We start from the raw sequence: 13,635 nt of genomic DNA, 5'->3' as shown, positions 1-13,635 counted from the left end.
GTGAGGAAGGAAGAGGACCCGATCTTCCGTCCCCCTGCCGGGGACTCGGCACCCCGGGCCCGCCTTCCCTAGGAGCCCGCGCGCCTGCTCTAGCGCCCTCTGCACGCGCGCTGCGGTGAACCAGGTCCTCCCTGTGCCAGGCGAGCGTGCAGGCCACCGCGACCGAACGCCGGGGCGCAGCTGGGAGGGAGCCGCGGGCAGGTTAAGGCCAGGGCGCTGGGCGCGCGCAGAAAGGCCCGCGACCCCCCCTGAGGCGGGATCCCAAGGAGAGGGTGAGGGGGCCTAGGCCGCACGGCCGCGAGCCCTGGGGCGGGTGGGGGCGGGTGGGGGCGGGCGGAGGCGTGGCAGGAAACGCCCGGGGCGGCCGCGCGGGTCGGGCTGGAGGCATGGTGGCGAGGAGGGACGGGGCCGCCCCGGGCTGGGCTGCCCGACCCGCTCACCTCGCCCTGGTGGCGCGCTCTGCGGGGACTCGCGGGGAGGAGAGCCACACCCGCGAGCTTCGGGATTCCGGGACCGCCCTCTCCCGCTCCAGGGTCAGCGGCGAGCGGCAAAGACGGGCGGAGCCGCAGCGGCACCATGAGAGCGGCCTCTGCTGCTCGACGCCTGCAGACGCCCGGCGAGAGGCGGCGGCGGTGCCTGCGCGCGCCATGGGGGCGCCGTGGGGCCCGGCAGGCGGCTGGCTCTTCGCGCGGCGCGGAGGCCTGGGGCTTCCGCGGAGCGCCCCGGCGCTGGTGGCTGTTGGCCTGCTGTGCACCGCTCTGGCCGCCTACTACTGCTGGAGGCAGCTGCCGCCGCTGCCCCGGGCATCCTCCCGCCCGCCGCTGCCCCGGGCGTCCTCCCGCCCGCCGCTGCCCCGGGCGTCCTCCCGCCCGCCGCTGCCCCGGGCGTCCTCCGGCCCGCCGCTGCCCCGGGCGTCCTCCGGCCCGCGGCGGCCGGTGGGCGTGCTGCTGTGGTGGGAACCCTTCACCCGGCGCGAGAGCCGCGCGAAGCGGCCGCCGGACTGCTGGCTGCGCTTCAACATCAGCGGCTGCCGCCTGCTCACCGACCGGGCGGCCTATGCGGAGGCCCAGGCGGTCCTCTTCCACCACCGGGACCTCGTGAAGGGCCCCCCCGACTGGCCCCCGCCCTGGGACGTCCAGGTGCGCGGGGTCGAGGGGCCGGAGTTGCGGGTGTTGGACAAGGGGGTGGCGGCGGCCGAAGCCCTGGCCATCTCGGGCCTCAGGCCCCCGGGCCAGCGCTGGGTGTGGATGAACTTCGAGTCGCCCTCCCACTCCCCGGGCTTGCGAAGCCTGGCAGGTAACCTCTTCAACTGGACCGTCTCCTACCGGGCCGACTCGGACGTGTTCGTGCCTTACGGCTCGCTCTACCCCAGGACCCATCCCAGCGACCCGCCGCTGGGCCTGGCCGCGCCGCTCGCCCGGAAACGGGGGCTGGTGGCCTGGGTGGTGAGCAACTGGGACGAGCGCCAGGCCCGGGTGCGCTATTACCACCAGCTGAGCCAGCACGTGGCGGTGGACGTGTTCGGCAGGAGCGGGCCGGGGCGGCCGGTGCCCAACATTGGTCTCCTGCACACAGTGGCCCGCTACAAGTTCTACCTGGCCTTCGAGAACTCGCAGCACCTGGATTATATCACCGAGAAGTTTTGGCGCAACGCGTTGCTGGCCGGGAGCGTGCCGGTGGTGCTGGGCCCCAAACGTGCCAATTATGAGCGCTTCCTGCCCCGCGGTGCCTTCATCCACGTGGATGACTTCCCTAGTGCCTCCTCCCTGGCCGCCTACCTGCTCTTCCTCGACCGAAACCCATCAGTCTACCGTCGCTACTTCAACTGGCGCAGGAGCTTCGCGGTGCACATCATCTCCTTCTGGGACGAGCCCTGGTGCCGGGTCTGCCAGGCTGTGCAGACCGCCGGGGACCGGCCCAAGAGCATACGCAACTTGGCTCACTGGTTTGAGCGGTGAAGCCACTCTTGCCTTGGGTGTAACCCAGGGAGGTCAAATCCTCAGCTTTTGGAGCCTCAGCGGTGCATCTCCTTGACACCTGAATCATGGGACGGAGTTTTCCAAACACCCATTTGTACTCTGTGGGGAAATGGTCGTTACCAATCGATATTATTCAGCACAAAGACGGGTGGGAAGGATTCCCCGTTCTCATGGGTTTTTTGCACAAAGAGCAGTTGGGCTCCGTCTGCTGTAGATGGACATCAGTGTTCACCTGTGAAGAAGGGGGTCCTTCCTCACCTTGTAACCTGTGCAGAGGGGAGGAAACAGCCTACCTACCAGAAGCCCTTGAGTCAGTTGCTCTGACCTTCCTCATGGGCCACAGGCCATACTTGTGGTCTGTGCGGAATCCAAATCCACACACACTGCTCCTTGACGCCCGTTTCACTGGGCCGATGCGCAGAAAGCCCCTGCTTTTAGAAGGAGCCTTGTTGCAGAACAGTGACAGGACTAGGGCCACAAGTGGGTCTTTCTCTGTCTGGGGTGAATTCTGAGAAGCCTCATCTCCTAAGGCAGATGAGGAGGGTGGTCCAAGAATCCCTTGACTGTTCCTTAACAAGTCCTTTTTGTTCCCCTGCCCTGTGAGTGCAAAGAAGATGCTAAATTGTCCTCGAAGGAGAGTTAAGATGAATCTATAGGTATACCTCACTTTTACAAATGTATTTTTTGGAAATGTATTTTTGGAAAGCTGCTTTTAAATCAAGTCCCAAATTCACTGCTTTAGGAGAATTTAGTATTTAATGCAACCCTATGGAGAATCCCTTTGCAATGTGAATCATCATCTCCTAACTTATTTCCTCTGTGTCTGTTTTTCTATAACCTAAAATTTTTCAAAAGCACATTAAAATTACAGATATGAAAATAAAGTGGAAGCAACCTCTTCCCTCTTTCCAGAAAACCAGCCTGTGATTACAGAAAGAGGAGAAGGAAGCCACGGTGTCATTCTCCACAAAATTAATTTGTTAATTAATTAACAAATTTCAGGAGGAATGTCCGTCCTGAAATTTCAGCAGGAATGTCCGTCCTCCAGGGTTGCTGGCATTACCCATCTGCAGAACAAGGAAAGAGACTGTACCGCATTGTGGAATCATGGAAGAGGAAAAAAATTTCGTGGTGTCTGTTAATGGCAGTTTTTTGTTGTTGTTGTTCCCCCCCCCCCCCCCCGCTCAGTTTTTAGTGCAATGTTTAGTTGCTGGGAAATGAAACTAAATTAGTGCCTGCAGTGAGGTTTGGCTTTTGTTAAAATCTAAATCTGCAACTTTCCTTGGGGCCAGCAAGTTCCCCTCCTGGTCTGCATGGTAGTACAGTACATCCTCACATGCCTAGTGACCTTGAGACTGTGTCATGGGGCCAACTTTGAAAATATATGCATTGCCTTGAAAAGTTGTTGAATGAATAGATTACTTAGTAGGTGTCACCCTGTGCCCTACTCTGTGCCAAACACTGGGCTGTAGGTGCCAGAAAAGACACACAAATGTGTAAGGCAAGGAAGGTCCTTTCCTTTAAGGCTCCTCGAATCTGCCACTGCCTACAAGTAAGTAACTTTGATAAATTGGCAGAACCTATTTATTTAAAGTGACGTTCTTTAATGTAATACGGGCCATAGGTCAATTATTAGAAAGCCAGTTGATTTACAGCCTCAAACAATGGTTTCTTTTTCTCCTTGATCTATGATTATTTTTTTCCATTTTTACTGAGAAGTAATTAGCACATGTCACTGTATAAGTATAAGGCATAGAGCATGATGGTTGGTTTACATAGAATGTGAAATGATTGTTGCAATAGGTTCAGGTAATATCCATCATCTAATATAGATACAATATAAAGAAATCCTCGATTTATTATAATAGGGACCCTCAGTGACTGATTATTGTGGGTACGGTCCGAGATTAATTAGGTTTATATAAAGTTCTGCTGTAAGCAGTAACTATGCACTTGATTAGGACAATTAGCTGAATCATAAAGTAAGTTTTCTCTCTGCTCATTTGTTGCAGACTCACTTGAAAAGCTCACTAAAATCCAATTCTTTATTCAGTTCTTTCTTTTCCTTAAAAGGAGAAATTAAAGCCCATGGATAAAATTTCCTTATTTAAATATTATAGTGTGGGTGGAATTACAAAGTATCAGCCAGCCAAAAAGAAGAAGTTAAAATTCTATTCTTTTTTAAAAAGATTTTATTTATCTATTTGAGAGAGAGTGAGCCCTAGCGGGGGGAGGGGCAGAGGGAGAAGCCGACTCAGATCATGACCTGAGCCGAAGTCAGATACTTAACTGACTGAGCCACCCAGGTGCCCAGAAAAATTCTATTCTTAAAATGAGTATTTATGAGGTATTGGCCAATGATCTTGGTGTTGTTGGGAATCTACATGTGGCAGTGGGAGAGTGGATTTTGGAGGTAATCTGGCTTAGATTTAATTCCAGCTAGTGTGACCTCTGCAAATTAGTAATAACCTTGAGCCTCAGATTCCTTATCTGAAAAATGAAGGAGGACAATACTTCACAGTTCATTGTGAGCATTAGGGGAAGTAAAATAAATAAAGGCGCCTAACATATAGCAGTCAGTTGGCAAAAGATAAATTTTTTCCTTCATTTTTTGCAGTGATTTCAGGCTCCTCCATATCCATTTGTATGTGTAAAATTAAATCTCAACATATATTTCAGGATATTTCTGAAACAAAAAGGGGCCTCATATTGTGTATTTCAAATATATCTCTAAAGCTCGACTATATTATTTCAAGAATCACCGTTGTTATTTAGATTGAACTTGAATTTGCAGACTAGGAGGAAGCACCTGGCTTTCTTTGAAAAAAAAAATTGAGTTATATAGTTACATGAGTAACTATTACTTTACTGACGCTCTTCTTAGTGGTAAGTCTATTTAAAACTAAACACCTTTATTAAATATTTAGCATAAAGAAGGTATATTTGCATTTTTATTCATGTGCAAATTTTGGGTATAGAATGAGCAGAATTTTTAGGTTGATCTCTTCAGAGACAGAAATAAAGCAGTTGCGGGCACCTGGGTGGCTCAGTTGGTTGGGCGACTGCCTTCGGCTCAGGTCATGATTCTGGAGTCCCTGGATCAAGTCCCGCATCGAGTCCCGCATCGGGCTCCCTGCTCGGTGCGGAGTCTGCTTCTCCCTCTGACCCTCCCCCATCTCATGTGCTCGCTCTCTCATTCTCTCTCTCTCTCAAATAAATAAAATCTTAAATAAAGCAATTGCTCATTTTATGTTTTTTCATATTCTAAATTGAGTAGGTTAAAATTCATATCCATTCATATAAGAATGCATATGAAGGCATCATATATATTTAAGAATGTCTTTTCTATGATTGTCATGCCCTCCCTTTAAGGCATAAACTTTTCTTTCAAATTTATTACAAATTTCATATTTTTGGCACTTGATGACTCTAATGACATGAGCGCACCCGGAATGACATTGGGATCGGGAAGACAGGCTGACTTGCTTTCACTATTCACACTCCTTTCCAGCTTCTAAGCCCTTCCCTGGCAGTAAGTTAGAGGAGGCAGGATGGCTTCATGGAAGGAGTTTGCAATTTGGGGTCAGAACCTGGGTATGTGGTTCTGCCACTTTCTGCCCCTGTGATCCTGATTAGGCAAGTTACTGAAACTCTCTGAGTTTTAGTTTCCTCCTTTATAATGCATGAATGCCCCAGCAAAATGAGGATTAAATGTGATTATGTGGCCCAAAGTGCTTCGTACACGGTGAAGTGCTGCACAGTTAGAGTATACTCTAAATTTTCAACGTTCTAGAACAGGATGAGCAAACTCTGTAAAGGGCCAGAGTAAATATTTCAGGCTCTGCAAGCCATCCAGTCTCTGCGGCTGCTAACCTCTGCTGATGGAGCGCAAAAGCAGCCTTTGGCAATACATAAACGGATGGGGTGCCTGGATTTGGCCATAGTTTGTCAACGCTGTGCTAGACTTTTAGACTTTTAAGGAATCTGAGAACCTACCTGATGGGTATTTCTTAGAAGGGATTTAAGAATTGGAATCGAAGAATTTTGGAGGCAGATATTCCTGGTTCCTAGATCAGCTTTGCAACGTTACCTAATTGTCTTATCTCGGGTACATCATCTAAGCCCTCTGTGTTTTGATATTCCCATCTCTATTTGAAGGTAATCATCTATAGTTTATGGAGGTGTTGGGAGAATTAGATCACACTTCAAGTCCTCAGTGCAGTGTCTGGCACATAGGAAGCACCTGGAAGAAGTTAGCTGTGATTATCACCAGTCTATTTTACTGAGGAAGGAGTCCAGACAAGCCTAAGGTTACGGTCACAGTGGCAGAACCAGTTGTGCTTGTCACAAGTCACAGCCCCTTTGAGCCTCTGTCACTTGAACTGCAAAATGACGGAGTTGGACAAAGTCTTTTTTGGGGACCTTCTAGTTTCACTTGCCATCATTCTGCCGACTGGCACCCCAGGGCTTAGGAACTGATTCACCTCCCCATGTGCCTTCCTTACAGTCTGGAAAAGACTTGCTACCCAGCCGCAGTAAACTGGCAGAAAACTAGGCAGCAGAGAGGGAGACTGATTTAGCATTAAAACATGCATATATATGTTTATGGACACACACACATATATTAAAGTGTCACATGCCTTAGATATGAGGGAAGGGAGCCAAGTTCTTGGTAATCAGTATGGTTAATAATTGCATTGAATACATTTCAAGTTCTTTTTGGATGTGTCTCAGGGACTTTTATGCTACGCGTTCTAATAACAAATCAAGTATGTATTCATGTTCAGATTATTTTGATAAAATGATTAAAGTGTTGAGATGGAAAGCGACTCCTTGTTTATAATGTACGTCCTCCAGGCACTAATGTGTGCAACCATGACACGTGGGGTGTTTCCTGGTTGAGGGGTTTCTGTAAGTTCATCAGTCCTCCTGGATTAGTGACTAAAATGTGACGGTTTTATGCCTTCTGAGTTGTGCCTGGTCCAATTCAGCCTGTCCTTTTATTTTTCTTGCCCGGCTTCTTCACTTTAACCTGGTGACTTGTCTCCAAGGGCATAAGTAGTGTTTTCCTTTCTCTCGCTCCAATTTATTTTACTAAGTGCCCCAACACACACTATGTACTGTCTTCATCTCCTGTTCAGTAAGCTAAATAATGCCATTTTAAAAGAGGTGGAATAAAGACTGGGAACAGGATGGTGGGCAGAGGCATCCCTCTTAACAGCTGATGCTCAAATTATTGAAAAGGGAAAAACATTGAATATTTTCTCCGCTTTCCTTTCTCCAACACACACACACACACACACACACACACACACTGACACGCTCATTTCAGTACAGACTGTGAACACTGATGCTGGCTCGCTGACAGTAGGACCAGGTGTGACAAGAAAAGAGGATTCAGTAGTGAGTACTCAAGAGTGAATAATAAATGAGTGAAAAGGAGTGTGCACCAGAAAGAAGGACAGCTGGTGAGCATATGTGGGGAGTGAAGAGAAAAAAGGAAAAAACAAAGACATTGGGGTAAACGAGTAAGAAGTGTTTGAAGAGAAAGTGAGAAGAGCAGATGGAAAAGAAGGAGGGAAAGATAGGGGCTAACTGACACGGAAAGAGGACCAAGGAGGAACAGATGCGCAGAGAATGAGGGAACAGAGTAAACCCTCCATTCGGTGCACTGCTCTGAAGGGAAAGCTTTGTTCCAGCTTGAAATACAGCATCTGTTGGCACATGGGAAGTGAAATCAAGAAGCCTGCACTCATTGACAGGGAGAGTCAGGACCTTAACAAGGAGTACACTAACATTTCAGCAGAAACAGAAAACTGTCCCCTGATTCATTACAAGAGATTCTTGAACTCTTGTGAATACTTCTTTTTTATCTTGGAAAACTCACATTCGTTGAAGGTTTTTGGTTGGTTGGTTGGTTTTGTTTGGTTTTGTTTTTGCTTTTGTTTTTAATTCCCAGTTGGCTTACTTCAAGTGCACTCAGTATCTACTTGTAGAGAAATTTATTATTTTTTTATGTAACCATAATTACCAAATGACTCCTTTGAAGAAGAGTCAGAGGAAAATAAGAGACTCAGTGCATTGGATGGACTTACTAGTTTCATGGGGAACCCTATGATAAAACTATTTCAAGTAAGTTGTAAAGGATTGGATTTTTGAGATCTTTGAATTCATTTTTTTAAAGATTTATTTATTTATTTTAGAGAGAGTGTATGTGGTGGGAGTAGGGGGAGGGGCAGAAAGAGAGAGAGAGAGAGAGAATCCTTAAGCAGACTCTCCTCCCCGACTTGAGGCTTGATCCCAGGACCCCAAGATCATGACTTGAGCCAAAATCAAGAGTCAAATGCCCAACTGACTGAGCTACCCAGGTGCCCCTCGAATTCATGTTTTTTTTAAAAAATTACTGAATTTTATCTAAATATACTAAGAAACATTGCCCTGTTAGATCATGAGTGCTAAACATTTTAATCTGAGTTATTTTTAAGAGGGGAGAGAAATGGGCTATTGAACAACACTTAATGAACATTTCTTTAAAAAAAAAGACTTCATTTATTTTGAGAGCACTCAAGCAAGGGGAGGGGCCGAGGGAGAGGGAGAGAGAGAATCTTAAGCAGGCTCCACCCTGAGTGCAGAGCCCGACTCAAGGCTCCATCTCACAACCCTGAGATCGTGACCTGAGCCAAAATCAAGAGTTGGACTGAGCCACCCAGGCGACCCATTATACGAACATTTCTTGTGAGATCACAAGCTAAGTCTTTCTGATGTTCTTCCCCCAAAATACAAGTGCTACAGCCTCTGGTCTCAACACTTACCTACCTGATTATTTTCACTAATACTACATTAAAAATAAATGTCATTATGAAGTGTCACTTGCAAAATGACTAATCTCTATAGGGATTTTGCTCTCCTAGCAACTAGGAACACCTGCTCTTACCCTATGATTTTTCTCATTCTCCTAAGCTTAGGTAAACATTTCAGAAATCTCTGTTCCACTACCTGAAACTTAGTCTGAGATACAATTAAGCACAATTATCTCAGTGATCAAGTCCTTAGATAAAAATGAATCTTATCTAATAATTTATCATGGCTCCTTCTTTGAGAGGTACAAATTTGTGGCTTTTAAACAGGAATTGCTTGCCAGAAGTTCACTAATATTTATTACTTATTAGACTCCTACTAAACACAGGGTGCTTTCCATATATTTTTCCCCTTTACATCGAAGGCCTAGTGGTAGGCAGCCTCTAAGATGACACCCATTGGTCCCTGGCCCCTGGTATCCACGCCCTTGTGTAACTATCTCCCTTTGAGTGTGGTCTGGATTTACAGACTCAAATTTATTTATTTATTTTTAAGATTTGATCTATCCATTTATTTGAGAGAGGAGGAGCAGAGGGAGGGTCAGTGGGAAGGGGACAAGCAGACTCCCCATGGTGGGGCGGGGGGGGCGAACCCACGACCCTGATATAATGATCTGAGCTGAAATCAAGAGTTGGATGCCCAACAGAGTAAGCCACCCAGGCACCCCTTTAGGGACTCATTTCTAATGAATAGAATGTGGCAGAAGAGCAAGGCTGAAACTTTGAAATAAGGTTATTAAAAGTCTGGTTTTCTGCCTTAGGAGCCCTTTCTTGCTTTTTAGCTTGCCAGCTCTGAGAGAAGCCAACTGACATGATGTGAGCTGCCTTGTGGCAAGAGACTGAGGAAGACCTCAGTCCTGAGTTGCCCTCAGTCCATCAGCTTAAGAGAAACTGAGTCCTGCCAACCAGATGAGTGAGCTTGGAAGCAATTCTCCCCAAGCTGAGCCTTCAGATGAGTCCCCAGGCCCAGCTAACATCTTCACGGCAACATCAGAGAGACCATAAATCAGAGGTCCCCAGGTGCACCACGCCTGCATTCCTGACCCACAAAATCTGTGAGATAATGTTTATTGTTTTAGGGTTTGGAGGTATTTGTTATGCAACAATAGCTAGCAAATGCAGTCATTAGCCCTATTTTAGAGATAAGAAAACAGAATCAAACTGGTTAATCATGTACAACTATGCAGATGATACCTGAGCCAGGATTCTGGCTCCATTGGTTCCAAATCTTTCTTTCATTATAGTATCCTGCTTTTCATTAAGTCTAATTCTTGCAGTGACTGTGATGTATGCCCCTCTGTCCTAGTTTACATGAGTTTCACTAGTCCTCTGCTACTGATACACGCAATCTTCGTAACTACTCTCAGTTTGGAATATGGGGACATATATTTGGCACTGGCTTACCAGGAAGCTTGCCGGGACTTCCATGTCTGGACATTTGGAAAGACATTTGGTTAGACAAGGTCAGCCAACTCACTCACTAGAGGCAATGCCTTTAGTTGGCTGCTGGCAACCCTTACCATGGCATCTACAAGAGCCTGGAGACCTCCTGGTGAGGACTGGCACAAGCTAACAGCAGTTGTGATCTTCTGGACTAAGTATAAGAGTCTCCAGGTGGACAGGACAAGGGGCCAGTCAGGTAGCCCCAACCTTGCTACTTCAGATGGTCGGTCCATGTGGTTTAAAGCAGGATCACAGTCCCATGCTAGGAGGGCAGGAAATGGGGTCCAGTCCCTTGAGGGATGAACCTGGTAAGAGCTAGAGAAGATACCAGGTCTTCTGAGCAGGGCCGCAGTGGGAGAGGCTGGAAAACACAACTGCTCTTCTCGGCTGGTCGCTCTGGTGCCAGGTTCCTCATCATGACGCTAGCTTTCTAGTTCTCTGCATTCTCAGGGGTAGAAGGACAGCAAATACTGGCCACATGACAAAATAGTGCTGGCTCTTGAGCAAAGTGTAGCTGAAGATGGCATTGATTTCAGGTGCTGACTTTCTGTAACCATGGCTCTAGACTTTCCCAGATCCTCCAATTTATAATATTTTGTCATGGATGCATATTTATCCCCATTTCCTAATTTTGGATTTTAAAATGGTACCGTAACTTTGGAAGACAGCCTCCCTGCTCATGGATTGGTGATTGAAAGTTTATGCCATCTGTGGTGGATTCCCCAATTCAAGTTGGACAAAACCCTCTTGGCTGTGAGTGAATGGAAAGAAGAGGGGTGTGTGTGTTGGGAGTGGTGCAGAGAGATGTTGCTGAACTGCCCACTAGGGGCTTTGATTATTTCTATGCTTTTAGAGAACCAGAAGTTTAGGGATTGAGGGTTTACTGTATTCAGGAGATGCTCTCTTGGATTGAATTTAAAAAATTTGAATAATACTAAAAAAAACAGCTTTGCAAAGGGATTTGGTAACGATCTACAGAATTTTGATCTTGGTATGGATTTTGATGTGGTATGGATTTATGGATTTCTTACATGGCTTCTCTAAAACTGGAACAGTAGAATGTTATCCATCTCTTAGATATCAGCTATTTGTTATAGAGTCATAACTCTGGAATTATGTTCATATCTAAGGCATCTTTGTTCTAGAATTATGTTCCTATTATTAATAGGTTTATATTATTTAAATTGTAAGCAAACACAAATAACTAGAAGCTATAACAAAATTTGAGCGATAGTTCCAATTAGCAGAACTCAAAATTATTGCACTGACCTTCAATAGTATTTTAATAATAACAGCCTGACAATTGGTTGCTTTTCTTTTCATACCATATTATATGCATATTTATCATTATCACTTATATTACTTGAATTGTATATTAACTTATTAAGTTTAAGAGTATCTGGGAGAAAGCATTGTTATACCAAAAGTACATTTTATTTTATTTATTTTATTTTTTTAAAGATACTTCTTTTTTTTAATTTATTTGAGAGAGAGAGTGAGAGAGAGAGAGAGAGCACAAGAGGGGGTAGGGTCAGAGCGAGAGGCAGGCTCCCTGATGAGCAGGGAGCCTGATGCGGAACTCGATCCTGGGACTCCGGGATCATGACCTGAGCCGAAGGCAGTCGCTTAACCGACTGAGCCACCCATGTGCCCCAAAAGTACATTTTAAAAGTACTTTTTAATTTTTACATTTCCCCCTCATGCATAATTACTTAATTTATTCATTTTGCTTCATTCATCTAAGCCTAGTTCTCTGTCCCCGGTAATTATCTAAGTAGAGCATATGTCCTCTTGTGCCCATTCCTGCCACTTCTCCTTTTCCTCAGTGCAGAGGAGGAAGAATTACAGTTATATTTCAGTTACTTGATGTTATTTTTGAGATTAAATGTGGGCCTATAGAACCATGATCAAGTTGGAATAGTATGTGATGACTATCTGATTTGCTGGTTATCTTGATATTGTCTAAGCCATGAGACTAGTATTTCCTGAATGGTTCTGCCATATAGATGATCCACAGCCAAGCAATGCTAAACTATGTAAGTCCCCTCCAACCTGCTATGTACTATTTTCTACAGTTGTTATAATCTAACTTAATCGGTATGCATTTCATACCTGAAAACAGTGAGTGGTGGTGGGATAACTAGAAATCCAAAATCAGTCAATCAGATTTTTTAATGAACAAGAAATAGAGAAACATATGTTTACATGCTTATTTTATAGCTTTTATTTATGTATCTAGCCATCATTCATCCATCCACATCCATCCAAGAATCCATTCAGCCATTCATGTAATCAATACGTATTTTCACAGAACAGGTATCATGCTAGACTCCAGACACAGAGGTGAAAAACATGGTTCCTGTCCTAAAGGAGATGACAGTCTAGAAGCAGAAACAAATGAAGCAACAATTTTCCAGTGGCCTGATTAGAATCAGGGCACAGGAATGTGTGAAGCATACATAATGGGAGCACAGAAGAGGAGTGTCTGCTTCAGCGTGGGTATCGAGAGTGAGCAGAGATCAGGGAAGGTGGCCCTTGATTTAGAGATGTTTGAGTGGGTCCTCAAGTGCGAAGAGGAGTTACCAGTACACTTTCGGAAGTGAAGAGAAGAGGTATGTATTTAGGAGGAGCCAGCATAGGCAAAGTCTGTAAGTTTGAGAGAATATGGTAAGTTACAGGAACTCTAAGTCATTCTGGACAAGGACACAAGAGTGTGCTGGGGCAGGACGGATGTGCGGGGTGCAAGAAATCATTCTAGAGAGCAAATCTGATCATGAAAAGCCTTGTAAATGAAGCTAAGAATTTTGTTTTGTTTTGTTTTGTTTTTTTAAAGATTTTATTTATTTATTTGAGAGAGAATGAGAGATAGAGAGCACGAGAGGGAAGAGGGTCAGAGGGAGAAGCAGACTCCCTGCTGAGCAGGGAGCCCGATGTGGGACTCGATCCCAGGACTCCAGGATCATGACCTGAGCCGAAGGCATTCGCTTCACCAACTGAGCCACCCAGGCGCCCGAAGCTAAGCATTTTGGATTGTTTCCGAAAAGGGAAGGGAACCATCAAAGGCTTCGGGTTGGTTTGTCTAGATTAAATGCCAGAGAGGAGCCATGGCCTTCCTTTGTAGCTGCTTCCTCATTTTATAAACAGATTTCTGAGCAGATAGCCATCTCAGGTGTTCACTTCCCCGTGCTCATTTGCATGTCCAAAGCCTAATGAAATGTAGTTAGTTCAAGTAATTCACTCCAGTGTTTCTGATGGTGCAGCACTGCCGATGGCCCCTCCAGGATCCAGGAAGCAAGTCTTGTGATCAAGTTCCGTCATTCCCCAAATCTTCCTCCTGCCTCTTTGGGCACAGTTTC

General features: G+C 46.1%; 1 protein-coding gene across 1 annotated transcript; it reads left to right on the top strand.

Annotated features, from left to right (window-relative positions):
- Positions 1-350: 350 nt before the first annotated feature.
- On the top strand, positions 351-5,113 carry FUT4 (fucosyltransferase 4). The gene has a single exon (XM_027580639.2). The coding sequence runs from the start codon at positions 387-389 to the stop codon at positions 1,956-1,958; it is 1,572 nt and encodes a 523-aa protein (XP_027436440.1). The 5' UTR covers positions 351-386; the 3' UTR covers positions 1,959-5,113.
- Positions 5,114-13,635: the final 8,522 nt, after the last annotated feature.

The sequence above is a fragment of the Zalophus californianus genome, chromosome 11 (genome assembly GCF_009762305.2).
Source record: "Zalophus californianus isolate mZalCal1 chromosome 11, mZalCal1.pri.v2, whole genome shotgun sequence".
NCBI classification, from domain to species: Eukaryota; Metazoa; Chordata; class Mammalia; order Carnivora; family Otariidae; genus Zalophus; species Zalophus californianus.
Note: the sequence above shows the minus strand (reverse complement) of the source record. Positions and strands in the feature narration are given on the sequence as shown.

What these genes read in the sequence shown, in the direction of transcription:
- FUT4 (XM_027580639.2), top strand. Translation starts at nt 387, where the DNA reads ATGGTGGCGAGGAGGGACGGGGCCGCCCCGGGCTGGGCTGCCCGACCC.